This window comes from Phaethon aethereus, assembly GCF_964289735.1.
Source record: "Phaethon aethereus genome assembly, chromosome: 1".
Taxonomy (NCBI): Eukaryota; Metazoa; Chordata; class Aves; order Phaethontiformes; family Phaethontidae; genus Phaethon; species Phaethon aethereus.
Window position 1 is genome coordinate 17,563,203 of NC_138575.1, and position 16,429 is coordinate 17,579,631.

Genomic DNA, 16,429 nt, shown 5'->3' on the forward strand with positions numbered 1-16,429 from the left:
TAGGTGCAATTATGCTTGTTATTGTAAAACGCTCAGTATCACTTCAGCTGAGGCAACAGACATTTGGTACACAGATCTGCCATGTTCAGGCTGACTTCTGCTAGACAGGATTTGGTGTTGCCCTCATTCAGGAAAACACTGAAGTGACAGCAGTAGTTGAGTGCACCCACAGCTGTCTTGGATGAGGTAACTTTCCTGAATCTGGACAGTGAAGATGGCAGGGAAGGGAAACGGAGCTGTTTTGGGGTGGTTGAGGGTACCTGTTATGATGGCAGGAATGCCCCAGCCAACGACGTAGTAGAACCGCATGTGCCCAAAGTTGATGTTCCTCACTTCAGTCAGCATCCGGTAGATGTGGAGCTGCTCCACAAACATCCATGCAAAGGTGCTCATGTAGAAATAATGCAGGAGGATGGCAATCACGGTACACACAAACTGCAGAAAGGAAAGGGCAGGGAAATTACAGTTGCTCTTCTGAATCACAACCTGGTGAGTCATCAGCTCCCCCATGCAGCTAAAGGCAAGTGTAATAAAAAGGGTTTGGCAGAAGAAATATACTGCCATTAATTAAGTTTTTCAGAGTTTCAGAAAAGCTGTTCATATTGTGAAAGCTTTTTTTTTTTTTTTTTAATTATGTGGCCTGTTCTGAGTCTGGTTCAGCTCTACCCTAACAACCTAACATGCTTTTGGTCACTGCCCTTGCCCTCCACGTTCTGTGGTTTATTTCTCTGCATATTTGCTACACAGGTGAGGATTTTGGCTATTCTGACCAAATTCCTTCTGCGCGCAGGAGGGGCAGGGCTGGCAGAGCTCCTGACTCTTTCTCCTGGTGCAGAGAAAGAGGTGGAGATGCTCCTACAGAGGCTGCAGACCCTCTGCCCTGACTTATGTATGAGCCTTGCCCGCACAATGCCACTACACTGAATCCAGCCACAGCGTGTTTAACTGCATCACCTAAATCGGTCTCACTGCAAAGCCAACAAATTGCTCCTGAGAACGGCCACCTTCAGCCCTGCACTGCCTCGGTGTCTCCCACTTCCACGTCAAGGGCCATCCTATGGGTTTTCCTGTTACTTCATTCTTTCCAGAGAGAGATGGAGATCTCTCTCCAAGGAAGTGTGCTATTTTGGTACAGTTTTGTTTTGTCTTAAAGTAGACCCTGTTTTGTGCCTGATATTAGCAGATAAAAAAGTACAAAGAAACTCTCCTTGTGTTTGGCAGAGGTAGAGGAGAGGTGTGAGACAGATCTTAGGTCTTCAGTTTAGGATGAGTCTCCGAGAAAGTCCTTGCTCTGAAAAACTTCACTTCTGGGGACAGAAATCCATGAAGCTTCAGCCCAGGAAAAGTGAATGTGCTGAACATGAGCAACAGATTATCTATAAACCTTAACCAAAGAAATCCAGCCTTTCCTTGAGGATTTTTCTTATCAGTGAAATGATAGCCTGTCTCACAAGCAGGCAAAATTTGACATGATCTTATAATCTAGCACAAGATCAGCAGACCATTTTGCCCCTGTGTGACTGTGTCAAAGGTCTGAAAAGGTCTGTTCCATTTACAGCTCCTTTTCTGGAACTCTTTTTAAAAAAAATTGAGAAGCAAAATCATGGATAGGGTAAGGTAGTGGCCATCTCTTTTCCTTGCAGCTCTGCCCTTCACTGACAAACTCTGCAGACCTCACACATCTATACTTCAACAAGTCATGGAGGATGCCTGGCTGTTGCCACTGGACTAAAATGATGCAGCCAGAAGTAGGTCACCACCTACTCCACAGATAAATCCAAAAAGTGGAATCAACCTTTTATCTAATGTCAAAATCAGAGTATTTAACTACAAAGTGTGAGAGTGGCTTCTATGGCTTCTAGGCCCTACCTGGCTTGAGCAGCGGGGTTAACCCTTTCTCATCCACTGCAGAAAACTTCCCTAACCACCAGGCTGTAGGATATTCTGGATCCAGAAATGCTAAGCTCTACCCTTCACTTGAGGCTGTGGTACTTGCAGTCAGGCACAGAAGTCATGAGGACAAGCAGAAAGCAGGCTAGTGCTGGCTAGTTCATGTCTTCAGCTAGGAACAAGGAGAGCTGGAGCTTCCAGTCACAGGTCTGGATTTGGTTTTTGTCCTATGTCAGCAATATAAGATGGACCACTCAGCTCTGCCAGGCTGAAAGTAGCAAAAATGAAGGACCTGCTGAAACCAAAGAGACTGAGTCCTTCGTGTGACTGGGAGAAAGAGCTACAGTGGGCAAACTGGTAGCTGAAGTCATTTTTGTGACCAAATGGCCACCTTGAAACCTCTGACCTTCACAGACTTGCATTTCTGCAATATATGCTAAGCAGCTTTCCCTTCCAACTTAAGGGTTTGATGGGTGAAAACAGGAATGACCACAAGCATCCGACACCTGAACTGAAATCTCACACTTAACCTTCTCCTTTCAGAAGCAAAGGGTTTTGCCAAGGATCTGTTGATAAGCTTGAATTAAGAGCACTTTGTATAACCATTCAATTTTTGTTTCAAAATGTTCTACATTGTGTTTTGGATCCTTTTGTTCCCATGCAGCACTGACACTGCTTTCAGATTTTGGCATGACTTTTTAGTGCATTTTCATGGTACAATGCTCAGAAACGTAAGTTTCCCTGTTTAACTTTTCCGAGAGAAGGAATCATACAAAGACCGCCAACTTTCTGGATTCACTTACTGCATCAGCCTTATTATAACACCAAGTGTTACTGAAAATGTAGCTCACCAAATAAAAGACCTTTCTTCCCTCTATGTAAGCAAGGCTTTTTTTGTTCCTACTGGCACATGCACATGAGTAGACTGCTGCCCTGAACATTACCTTTTTCAGGTAAGAAAAAAGAAAGAAAATAAATCACTTTCTATCAATAGTCCAGGGAAAGATTAAAACCTCACCCAGAAATGTGACTGTTAATTTACAGAAACCCATAAAAGCCAGGCTGGGTGCCAAGCAGCACAGCATTATTTGTGCTCCAGCATTCTTTCCCTCTTTATGTTCATCAGTGCATGACTCGTTAGACAACTCTCATTCCATACAGACAGATGAAGAATTGTCTCAAGCAGACATGGCTTACAGCCCTCCTAACTTCTCAAATTGACCGAGTAGGCTGTAAGGAGCGGCTTCCTGCCCTATGAAATATATTCTGTAACTTTAAGCTCTTTTTAAGTGGGTTGAAGGTTTGGGGTGTTTCATGGAGTGATGGTAACAGTACAGGACATGATCACACCATGAGCCCCAAAGCATGAAAATGAGAAGGAGCAAAAGAGAACAATGTCACCAGTTACAACCATTAGTATTTGTGGTATTGCTGTAATGAACTGTTTTACTACTCTTATAAACCTTTGCTTGGTGCTTTGTGATACTATGAAAGGAATCTGGAAACGAGGAGCCATCATTTACAGAATAATTTTTGGTAACATCCTGCAGGCATGTGGGCTTGGCCCCCTGCTCCTCAGTATTCATGTCGGAGAACTGAAAGAGTATAAACTCCCTGCTAGTGAAATGCAGTGAAAAATGAGTGATGTGCTCAGGAAGGCATGGGAAAGGTCAAGTTACATGGAGTGCTGTGGATCAATTGGCAAGGTGAGTTCATCTGGGCAAAGTTATTTTAATACGCAAACTCATATATTATTAAATAAAAACAATATGGTTCACACATGATGTGAGACCATACACCAGAGGGCAGGTCACTGCAGAAGACCTCACCGTAGCAGCAGATAACTGGAGTTCCTGGTGCAGGGGAATATCAGAATATGGGACTGGAAGTGACACTACCAGCTGGAAAGGTTCATCCAGTTTAGCATTCACAATTTTCCAAAAGGTAAAGTGGGCGAAGAAAGCCCCCCAAAACCACAACAGAATAAGCTGAATCTTAGAAACTGAAGAATTTAAGCAGCTTAATATTATTTAGTTTTCAAAAATAAATACTATTGAATAGAAGTTTCCTGAGAAGACAATTTGAAGACATTGAGGTCTCTCAAATGTACTAGGAAAAGGTCTTGACAGCGCTCAGTTACTGGGAGTTGAAATTAGACAAAATCTGACAGCATGTTTAACTGGGATGAGACACAATGACACCTTACACTAACAGAGATAAGGGACTCTGCCATCACACCAAATCTTTAAGTCAAGGTCAGATACTTTCTAAAATGCATGTTATAGCTCAAATGGGTATCAGAATCGAGTGTGACACTTTAGGCTTAAGTTATACAGCAAGTGAGGCTATATGGTCAGGCACAATGGTGTCATTACCATAGTGGTGGTGATACCCATTGAATGTAAGCTTTTTCTCACATTTCTGCTGCTTGGACAATGTGGAATCAGTGTGGTTAATTTTTTTTTTTTTCATCTCAAGATTGTACTTCCCTCTCAAAATTTAGATTGAAACATGTACAGTAAAGGATTTGTAGAATATAAATTTTCTTCAGAGTATTCTGATAATCCCTACACTAACATTTTGAATATTCTTTATATCTGTTAAGGACATGCTTTTTATTGCATATCATCACCCATCTGTCTACTGGCTGGTAAAGGTGACTGTGAAGCTTGGCAGTGCTGGAAGCCTTGCCTGCTTGTCTCCTACCTGACTGCATGGTAACCATGACTTTTGGGACAGAAGCTACTAAGAATTAGCAGCAATACTACATATAATGCTACATAGTTAAGAGAGTAATGAGGTCCCGGGTACAAAACATACACACTTCATGTGTGGCATGTATCTCCATTCATAGCTTGTGCTTCCTGACATGCACAATGCTGGAGGTGCCTGCACTAAGCTTTGGCAACAGATATGATGGGCTGAAGCCAACAATCACTATGGCTGGAAGGCACAAAGAAAAGTAACAGCTTTCCTACTGATTCTTGGATGTAGCAAGCTGTCCCATGCCTGGCAAGTGGCTTCCCCAGAATGGCCATGGTGGGTGTGCAACATGCATATTAGCACCTGCACAGCAACACATAGTTGACAACCTACCAGTCAAGACCAGGAGCCGTTTGGGCTTGCAAGGTACCTGCTGCAGGAGAAGCTGGAGAGCCTCCTACTGAACACACAAAACAAGACAGAAAACGTACTGATGGAAAGAAAAGAAGAAATCAGTATTCAGGGTTCAGTTCCTGGGATAAACCTTCAACAGGGCTGCTGTCATTTGTTCTCTGAAAGTGAGATATAATCTTACTGCCTTGCATTGCTATTAATCATGTAAAACAAAATAATATATTCAAAGTCTGTTATTTTTCAAATGACCGTTGAGGCCAAGCAGAAGTAAAAAAGAAGTTAAAGTGAACAGACGGGAGCAGGTAAAAGTCACAGTACAAACCCCTGATTTAAAGCTTGACACCAACTCTAGCAATAAGCACAGAGTAACTCTTACCGGGTTTTCAGTCTGGTTGATTCCAATAAGAAAGACGAGCTCAGAGAAGAAAAGGGCAGCCACCAGGTTTTTGTGGATACTGTGCAAGTTGGAACGTAGCGTGCGGATCAGGACCAGCAGTATGAAGGTGATCAGTAAAGCCACCAGCGAGATGGATACGGTTGTGTAAGTGACAATCTTCAGAGGAAGCACCTCCCCATTCTGTAGAAAGACAGATTGACAGGACCTCTGGGAGTTTTTCATTCCTTTTCCTCCAATCAAATCTACTACTCGGAATGTCCATGTTTTCATTACTACCGAGCCAATGTACAGATTTGCTTTAGGACCAACAGCATACCACCTCTTAAGTCACTCAACATGTTGAGTGTGCATGGGCAGTACTCAAAGACAACAGTTAAGCAAGAACCCCAGTGAATTTGATGCTGGACTGCCCCCGTTGAGGCTATCCCAAGATGCTGAAAAACCTATGGTGTTTATGTCATTGTCCCTGCTATTGTAATTCTAGATGGACCTAATGTCAGGTGATGCCACAACTACCGTGTATCTGTAATCCCTGTCTCACTCCCTTCTCTGCACGGCTCTCTGCAGTGCAGGCTGGCGCAGTTCTGCATTGCCGGCTACACCGTGACCGACCAGGTAAGAAGCTCCTTTCAGCAGACCCAACAGTGGGTGCTGTCAGGCATGGGGCAACGTGCTCCTGACACGTTACAACATGGGATTGATCCGCTGACAACTCTGAGTCATGTTCAAAGCTCAAGCTCAAGCTCTGAATCAAAGCTCTTGAAAACTAAAGCCCTTGAAAATCATGAGTCTGGCATCACCCACCTCCCGTTTTGAAATGTCCATCAGGACAGCAAAGCTGGTTATATGGTTGCACTGACAAGCGATATGGCTCTGGTTTCTGGAAAACAGCTCACATCCTCTGGAGGACCAGGCACCTGTCCCACCAATCCTGTGGGAAAAAAAAGGCATTTCTGAGAGCTGTCCTCTGATCTCCCCTTGCCTCTTGCTGCTATTGCAGCTCTTGCTCCATAACCAAAGAGGACTGTAAGTACCAAGACAGAAATATTTATAGCTGTCACCTGCCTAAAAGAGTATCATCAACTTAAAAAACCTTCAGTTGAAGTAGTTTCTGATATGACACCTGGCTTTGCTGGTCAAATTTTGTGGTTTTATAACAAGCTGTTTGAGTTTAAAAAAAAAAAAAAAAATCTTTGCTTTTGGGTCAGTAACCACACAAGCAATATGGGGAAGTGATTGCACAGAGCAGACTGGCTGTTACAAAAGTAAAAAAATACAAAAATCACAGAGATACACAAGTTTTTGAGTCATCTCTACTTCTCCAGATTTAGACACTGCTTGTAAAACTCTTACGTGAAATGTGTTTCAGCAGTGTTGTGATTTTATCATAGTTTTTCTCTAAGAAGTAGACAGGAAAAGGTTAAAACCAGTAAATAATACTTTCCATCAGGAGGTCTCTTTTATTAACATTGGGGAGAAACTGCTCCCTTAAAAATTGTTCCTTGTTCAGCCTTGGTTAACTCCAGTGACTTCAGAAATTATCTTGCATCAATATTAATTATTCTATTCTGAAGTCAATGAGCAATAAAAATACTCTTGTTGTTACTGAAAGAATTTTTAATTAGATATTACAGGAGATTTTTTTCATTCATTGATAAAATATCTGTTGAACAGTTCTAATAGAACTTTCTCTCAAAAAGTACTCACTTTTTAAAGAACTTTTTTGTTACATGCAGTTTAAGAGCTGCTTTTTAACTGTGGCTGTAGGAAGATGTAACACAGACAACAATGCCGCTGAAGTTGCCAGCAAATCGCTAATAGATGAATCACTTTAGAGTTAATGAGTTATTCAAGCCCATACAATGTTTAAAAATTTATGAAAAAGGACTTCCCATTCCCTCATAGTCAGAATCATCTGTACATAGCAGCAATTACACTACTTTACAGGCAGGCAGGCAGAGTAGTTTATTATTGCTAACATAACAGATTTCTGTTGTGTCTTCAAACCTTTCAATGATATAATCTCCTGAAGCTTTTGACTAGGAGGTAAACATTTCCTAAGTTAATTTTCTCTTTTATTTCCAGCACAGGATATTGCCTTTTAATGGATTTTTCCATAGGTTTACTAGAGTTTTTGGATCATTAGGAAATGAGTAACAGCTACTCCTCTTACCTTGGGCAGACAGTATCGCCCTCTCATTATACACCTGGTTTTATGGTTGAAAATTGCATTATATATGTAATTGTTGCAATATTGTGAAATCATAACATGCAAAACATGTTGTTACCTCTCAACATATTTTCTTTTGTTTCATCCACACTCTTGAAATATCTCCAACAGGACTATGCTCTTTCCACAATGCCATAAACTGGACAAAACACTTATAAGCACATATGGTTCTTAACATTCTTCACATTTTCAAGAAAAGTATCTTTTCCTGAATAGAAAAGACCTAACTGAGCTATTTCCAGAATATTTCATCTTTTTACTCACACTTCCCTCTTAGAGAGTCAAGTACTCTCTGCTTATGGTATTAGGATTGCTTCCTAACAACTGGAAGACATTTAAGGTCTCAGAGACGGTATTTTCTCTCCCTCCAATTTTTCACTAAAACAAATGAAAGCAAATCCAAAATAGTTGATGGAAGGAAATGTAAATTGCTTCTTACCAGTGCAACTATCTTTGGGTTGACTTTTAATTCAGAAATTTATAATGTGTACTCATACAATTTAATCTGTAAAACCTCAGTCTTCCTTTTTACCGAGATGAAGATTTGGGTTTGTAATTTTTTGCACTGTTCCTGTCTGAGGCATCAAGGATGGGTGCCTTCTTGCCATGTACTCTGTCCATAGTCACTGGAGCGCAACAGGAGAAGATGCAGCCCATGTAAGAACTGAATCATCTCCTGGAGACACCCTCCTAAAAAGAGGGCATGGGGCAATGAGAGTTCTGACTTAGGGACCTCAGACGAGCCATGAATTCAGGTGCTGGAGTCGGACTATGTCTATCCAGATATACATCTGTGAGCCAAAAGCATGAGCAAATACAAGGAAACTGAGATTTACTATCGATGTGTGAAAACGAACCCTGCAGAAAGACATGATGGCACTGTGTTTGTTAGAAACCACATAGCTAATCCTTTGTTTGAGGAGTTATGATTATTATTTTAATTTTTCTCAGGTTGGTGGGAAGTGACTACATGGCTCTATTCCACCAGGAATCAGTTGCCAGTTGAATAAAATGAGCAAAAAGGGTTTTCCTCCAGAACTATCTTTCTAGGCAGAACTCTGCTACTGAGACAGCTGCAAGGCACAGCCCTAAAGCAAGCAGGATACATACATGATGGAGTGATTCCAGAAGACACAGACAGGCTTCGTTCTCTCCTCTGTTTCCAGCATGGCGTACTCCACTATGATGGGCTTTTCCACCAGGTTGGGAGGAAGCTCCCCATCACTGTGAATGGCTGTGCTCACTACGGGTGTGTTAATAATAGGACGATTTGGCAACCTGCAGAAGGAGAAAAATTGCACAGTGACCTAAATATTAAAAGGAAGAGCACTGATTTGGTAGGTTCCGCAAATAGAAGAATTTCAGTTGCTTCCACTCAGAAAGCAAAGTAGACGCACCATCAGCCTTCCACACAGCTGTGTTTCAAAAAGCTGCTGGCACTACTGACGTGGTTATTCTCCCACAGTGTACCAAAGGAGGACAAGAGACAGTACTGAGGTGACAACTGCAGCACAGATGACATTTGGTCACTATAAAAGCAACTCTGCCTCCCCCACACACTCCAAGCAAGTGGAAGAAGGGGTCTGCACAATTCACAAACAGGTCTGAAGTTCACCTCAAGCTTCTTCGGTCAGGATCATAGTTTTCAGGCAGGAGGTGTCCCAGGGATCGGTATATTATGACCATGGCAACAGTATGATGTGTTGAATCATCTGGGTGTCGTTTCTTTCTCTTTGCAAAAGCACTCTCAGGGCTTAGTGCATCACTGTTCACCTTAGAGGGTAATTTTTGATTTGAAGGCTTCATTGTAGGCACTGCTATGGAATTAACACAAATATTATATTCTTTCCACATAGCTTTGGAGCTACCATTTAAACAAGTAATTTTGCTTTGCAAAGATGGAGATGTTACTGTTGTTATAACTCTAGGCTTACCACACTGAGCATGCTCCTAATGTTATAGTTGATATTTTTAATAAAATTTTAGCACATTTCATAGTTATATAGCCGATAATCAAATAACCACTGAACCATGAATAACCATTTAGTCTAGCTAGAAAATAAGCCATTTCTAAGCTAGAAGATCCATAAGTATATATAAATACTCTGCATTATTTAGAAAGAGAACATTAAAACAATATGCATGCTATTAAATTGCGTGTACCTTTATATATGGCAAAACTAGTGTTATAAATACACCAACTGGTCACACGGGATTTCTCCCTGCTAATGCTGTCATATAATGAGCTTTCAGTTTTGGCAGTATCTCTTAAAATTTGCATTCCCTTTTTTCTTAAAGAAAAGATACAAGTCATACAAGCAGGTGCCCTGTTTCTGAGGAAAGCAGTCATAAAGTTGTACTAGCTTATTAATTATTACGTGTTATTTTCACAAGTGTTACTCTGTCCCCATTCAGAGAATATTCAGCCATGATGTATGTATAATCACTGCACTTTGAGTTCCCTTCTCTCTCTTCCTTGCCCAAGGTAACTTGTGGTTCCTCTCCGCAATCCTGGCGTACCTCAGAGACACCAGGAAGCAAGTACTTCCCCATGTATTCTCCCTCATCACCCATCTCCCTGCGCAGCTTTGCCTAGTTCTGAAAACACGTCTCTGCTCCCAGATTTGGACTGTCTATCTCTCCCACCGCCTCCCTCCATCCCTGCAGGGACTGGGGGAAGGTGGCTGTGGGGCTGCAGGCTCCGGGCAGCTGTCCCATCCCATCCCGGTGGGAACGGAGGCAGAGCATTTCTCCCGCTTTGACAGGGCTGTTCGAGGGGCTGCGAGCGAGACCTGACAGACAGGTACAGCCAGTTATACAGCCCCCCATGCTCTCATCACTGCCGGCAGGCAAAATGCCTCAGAAGTATGCACAGCTGCTTCATCCCTAAATAATGTTCGCTTGTGTAGACAGTCGCCCCGCTCTCACCCTAGTACCACTCTGCTTCGCGAGGATCAATCATGCTCCTTGGGAGCTAGTCCGAACAGCAGCAGAAGGGTTTTACCTTTCCTGTCTGAAGGTCTGAACAAGGTATCAGGGAAGACAACAGATGACTCCAGATCTTTTGGATAATCTTCTTTAATCTCATGAAATCGCGGTATTCTAGCTCCCGTGAAATTAGACTTGTCAAAGATGTCAACAGCAATAACTGGGGGAAAAAAAGTTGCCCATAAAATTAACTTCAATGCTTTCAAATATGATATTGCAACAAAATGAAACAAGACGGAAAGGTTATAATATCTGCATAATGTTGAGATGAAATTTAAACCCCAAAATATAAAGGCAAATTTAATTTCTCTCAATTAATACCTTAAATGACAACTAAAAGCTTACATGTCAGCGTTATGTTACATTTATCATATTATAAATTTATTTTGCAGTGCAAAGGAATCCACAAGACAGTATCTCATACTAGGAAAACACTACTGCAAACATTGGGAATACGGAAGTGGCATGTTCCAATTCCAGACTTGCTTCTTGTAAAGAAAAATAAATCTACTGCTTCAGAAATATACCTCTAGATCTGTTAATTTGCAAAGGCAGCTAAGCAAAGAAAATAACCTGGATTTTACCTGGGACTACTCCTTAGTCCTCCAGTTCTCCTTCCTCTCTGTTCCTAGCAGTTCCTCTCTGGCTCACCTCATCAGCTCTGCTTGCTGTCTAACTGCCAAAATATTTAAAAGCAGCTGAGTTGGCTTGAACTTTCCCATTTAAGAGAAGCCATTGAGTGCCAACTTAGATGTTCTAATAAAAGTGAGAAGCTGGAAGTCCTGTGGGTAACCCTACACTGAAAGCTGTGATCCACTGCAAGTTTCTAGATGAAGAAATATCAAAGTTAAGATCTGCAAATTCCTATTGCCTTCCTAGTCTCTAAATAACTCCCAGATGAGCCATTAGGAAACTCCATTAACACCATGTTCACCTGGAAAAACTGTTCAAAAGAAAACAGGCCCCTTTCAGGCCAGAGTTGCCTCATCCCTCCCAAATTCACACCTTTTTACTCAGGAAGAGCTGACTGAAAAAAATCACAATTTACAACCTGCAAGAAATTCTGTTTTTTGTTTTCAGTTCAGTTTGGTTAAAATGCTGAGTGCACTCTTTTCTGAGTGTGAAGATAAAGATATTTTGATTCTGATAGTCCTGAATCAAAAGGAAATACTTCAGTTTTGGTTTATTAAACAGAAATCAAAGTATTTCAGTTTAGCTTAGTTCAACAATAATCCTTCCCCTCTGGAGCTGATGCAGGACTTTATAACTTTGTAGCTTGACTGTCTCAGCCTTTGCTTTTTATGTCCCTGTGACTGTGGACATGAAGCACTCTCAGGACAAGGTCTGTAGGCAAAGGTAAATTCACTGCTTATACCAGCGGGTGTAGTTGGGAAAATAAGACAAGCTTTTGGGCACATAAGTCCTTCTTCAGGTCTGAAATAAAAGCAGCAGCTTGAAAAGCTAAATACAAGTTCAGGCTGATGGTCGTCCAGCCCAGTCCCACCTCCCACTCAGAGCAGGACTATCACCAATGCCCCATCACCTCAGGGTGTTGGTACCTGGGGAGAAAATGAAATAGAGAGGGCAGGGGAGAAAATGGGGAAAGAGGCCCACCAGGCTTGTGGTTGCCCTTCTTCACTTGCATGTGTACTGTGGTGACATCTGTGAAGTACATGACAGTCCTGCAAGCACAGGAACTGCTATTTGCTTGTCAGAGGCAGCATTTACTGCGATAGGTGGGGAAAGTGTCTGGGTATGGCTGATGTTTCCTTCTCAGTTTAGACCCATTCTGGACATTTTGGAGCCCACTTTGCTCTGATGATGTGTTTTGCAAGGCCGGGAGAATGTTTGAAGGCTTGGATAGATGATACTGAGAAAATATCTTTCAGCAAAGGAATTTCTACAGAAGATGATTTTCTGGAGAGGTTCCAGGCTAGGAAGGCATGTGAAAATCAGAGGTATATGATCAACAGTAGGGTTTTTTTTATACTGCAGTAGTTTTTCAAGCAGTGACGGCATGCTTCTTTCAAATAATTTCAAATGTTCAGCTATACTAGGTGGTCTCAAAAAGCATTAACTTTACTTACAAATTTTGTCCTTCCTACCATCTGTACACTACTGTGGCTGCAACAAAATGCCACATGGAGCAGTGGCATGGCCCAGAGGGAAAACAAATCAGACATCTCCCAGGAGGCCCCCATGACCATTTAGAGATACAGATCAAGGCTCAATTGACTTGAAATGAATGCACTGATTATCTTAGAAAATCCAAACATTTTGTTTCTCAGTGGGTACTATTAAAAGCAATAGCTAGCACCTTTATCCAGCACAGTTTTAAAGCTCTAATATAAAATGTCAGTTTTCAACACAGATACTCACTCATGTTAGGGGCAACAATGACAAAAGGTCTCATGTAGGTTTTCTTCATGTTCTGGGCCACGTTGTTGAAATATTCCTCATAGTGCCTCAACAGGTGAGCGGTGCCACCCTCCGTTCGCTGAATTTGTTCCCAGTGCTCCTTGTTGCTGGGGTCCAGTAGAGCACTACCCACTTTGATAATATTCTGAGAAACAAAGTACAAACCTAAATTACGAGGCAAATAATTGGGTTTCAAGTGAGGAATATTGAAAATGATTGGCACTACTGTCTCAGGTGAGTGTATAATGAAATATTTTAATGCAGACATGTTCTACTGTAGCCATATGAAAATATGCACACCAGTTACTCACCCTGAGGTTTTTGTTACATAAAGCAAATCTGTCCAAACTCTTTATGAGCAAAGTAAGCCAAAATTGGATGCTGTAATAGAACTGCCTACTTTCCTTCCCCTTTAAGACAGGAAACGTAGCAAGAAAATGCAGAAGAAAAACCTCCTTTGTCTTGGAGATGAGAGACAAGAAAAGCAGAGTGCTTGGTATGTACACTGAAGAACTCCCCCAGAACAATCAAAATAATGAGATATGTTAAAAGGCAAAAGAAAGCCCTAGATAGCAATATTGCTTTCTCTGTCTTTTTTTTTTTTTTTCCTTTGTTGATTCCTGGGTAACTAGGACAATTTACATGGTGAAGAATGACAAGATGGGAAGTGTCTCAAGAAGTTTTTAACCTTGGTGTACATATGAACTACATTGTTGTGTCAAAACCTAATTCCTAACTAAAGTAAAATTTGCATAAAAGATGGTAGGAATTAATCACCTCAAGCTCTAAGATAGCCAAGGCAAATATTTGGATACATGTAACCCTTCATTTAGAAGCAGACAGGGAAGATGCTATACTCTCTAAGCATTGTCTGAGGTTGCAGGCTTGTATCTGAGAAAAGAGAGGGCTGCCAGTGTGGCTACCACCATCTAGGGTGAGAAGCACTACATGGTTCCTCAGGAACACAGGAGACACATACTGTACTTGGTACCAGGCCTCTTTGGTGTTTGTGAACGTTATTTATGTTTTTTTATTATCTATTTTTCAGGCTTCTACCTGAGACTATTAAAAAAAAAAAAATCCTTCTCCCCTTGTGCTGCCTCAGCCTAGGATGTTAATGTTACCTCCTTCTTCTCATGAGCTTTACTGATTAGTTTTCAAATTCCTGACCTGTCCTAAAAATATTTAGGGAGTTCTTGAAAACATCAACTGTATGAGTTTCAGTGCCAAGTGCTGAGAATAATAAATTAAAGCAGAGGTTTCCAAATTTGTTTTGCTTACTATTCTTATTTTTACTTAACAAAACATGCTAAAAACAAAGTTCCTTCTCAAGATGTGAATGGGGAAATTCATTCACTCCACAGCCTGCAGGTACAAGTTTGTCAGCACAGCGTTTCCTCAGGAAAGGAAAAACTGAATCTTTCAAAATCTGGTGCATCTAAAATGTTAAATGTTTCAGAAGTTCTCCACTCTCTGTTGACTGTACAGCTCAAGACACTGAGGAATTTTCTCAGTCACATTTCCTCCTGCTCCCACCTCCCTGGGGATCACAGAATCACAGAATCACTAGGTTGGAAAGGACCTTCAAGATCATCAAGTCCAACCATTAATCCAGCACCACCATGTTCCCTAAACCATATCCTGAAGTGCCACATCCACATGTTTTATGAACACTTCCAGAGATCGCGACTCCACCACCTCCCTGAGCAGCCTGTTCCAATGCCTGACCACCCTCCCAGTGAAGAAATTTTTCCTAATATCCAACCTAAACCTCCCCTGGCGCAACTTGAGGCCATTCCCTCTTGTCCTATCACTAGTTACTTGGGAGAAGAGACCAACACCCTCGTCGCCACAACCCCCTTTCAGGTAGTTGTAGAGAGCAATAAGGTCTCCCCTCAGCCTCCTCTTCTCCAGAATAAACAACCCCAGTTCCCTCAGCCGCTCCTCATAAGACTTGTGCTCCAGACCCCTCACCAGCTTCGTTGCCCTTCTTTGGACACACTCCAGCACCTCAACATCCTTCTTGTAGTGAGGGGCCCAACACTGAACACAGAATTCAAGCTGCGGCCTCATCAGTGCCGAGTACAGGGGCACAATCACTTCCCTACTCCTGCTGGCCACACTATTGCTGATACAGGCCAGGACGCTGTAGGCCGCCTTGGCCACCTGGGCACACTGCTGGCTCATGTTCAGCCGGCTGTCAACCTTTCCGCCAGGCACCTCTCCAGCCACTCCTCCCCAAGCCTGTAGTGTTCCATGGGGTTGTTGTGGCCGAAGTGCAGGACCTTGCACTTGGCCTTATTAAATCTCATACAGTTGACCTCTGCCCATCGATCCAGCCTGTCCAGATCCCTCTGCAGAGCCCTCCTACCCTCCAGCAGATCAACACTCCCACCCAACTTGGTGTCATCTGCAAACTTACTGAAGGAGCACTCGATTCCCTCATCTTGATCATCTATAAAGATATTGAACAAGACTGGCCCCAGAATGTCCTCTCCCAGTGCAGCTTGGCCTTGCACAGGGTCTCCAAGTTCACACCAAAGTCTGCCTGACCTGGCTGGTCCTCCTGGAGTACTGTGAGCAGTGAGCTGGGTGTAGCACACCTTCAAAGGGAGACAGACCACCTCTGGCCAGCACAGCAGCTAGTCTTGGCCCATGGAGGGTTGTTCCAGAATCCCTATGCTGGTGCCTGAGCTCTGGGCTCTGCTAGCCCAGGTCCAGCACGATGTTTTAGCTTGGACTCTGTGCTGTGCCATGGTCAGGATCTTGGAAATAGTATTGGCAAGTATGGACAGCAGTACCCTGCAGCACACATGGGGTGTGTTGGAGAGCTCTTACAAGCCTGACATGGATCATCCAACCTTCATGTTTTCAGAGCACAGAAAACTCCCAACTTCTTCACATCTCACATTTTTCCACGACAACTATGTGTTTCCCCCAGACAGGGAGTGTGCTACAGCTTGTTCTCTACATCTGGTCAGGTCTTTGGTAATAACTGGGTCTTTCACGAATGCTCCGACTAGCAGAGGGCCTCTGGAACACATTTTTGCACATGCCTGCATCACTTAAAATATCATTATGGTATGGAGTGTCTTTCAATGTACCAACTCTTTAATAAACATAATTCAAGTGTTTCCAAACTGAATTATAAGAAACCTTCAGAGTCAGTAACTGGCTGAGAGTTAGTTCATGCACATTTAAATGAAAATGATCATATTGGGCAGATTTTCCAACAAAATTGAATACTGTGCACTAAGCTATTTCATCCAGGAATAACAAATCAACCTGATTATTTTTACATTTGGGGAATTTTGCTTTTAGTTGTTACTATGACACTTATTATGTGTGTGTACACACATGCATAACCAACTTCCCATTCTAAATTGAGA

At 42.3% G+C, this 16,429-nt stretch overlaps 1 protein-coding gene across 1 annotated transcript in view; it reads right to left on the reverse strand.

The window, feature by feature from the left end:
- The window catches only part of CELSR1 (cadherin EGF LAG seven-pass G-type receptor 1), a gene marked incomplete at both ends in the record, with an annotated part of 172,064 nt that overhangs the window by 14,951 nt on the left and 140,684 nt on the right, over positions 1–16,429 (reverse strand). The window contains 7 exons of the mRNA XM_082011073.1: positions 261–435; positions 5,384–5,584; positions 6,209–6,335; positions 8,745–8,912; positions 9,250–9,451; positions 10,639–10,782; positions 13,002–13,185. Of these exons, the coding sequence (XP_081867199.1) occupies positions 261–435; positions 5,384–5,584; positions 6,209–6,335; positions 8,745–8,912; positions 9,250–9,451; positions 10,639–10,782; positions 13,002–13,185 (1,201 nt within the window). The remainder of the gene's footprint in view (positions 1–260; positions 436–5,383; positions 5,585–6,208; positions 6,336–8,744; positions 8,913–9,249; positions 9,452–10,638; positions 10,783–13,001; positions 13,186–16,429) is intronic.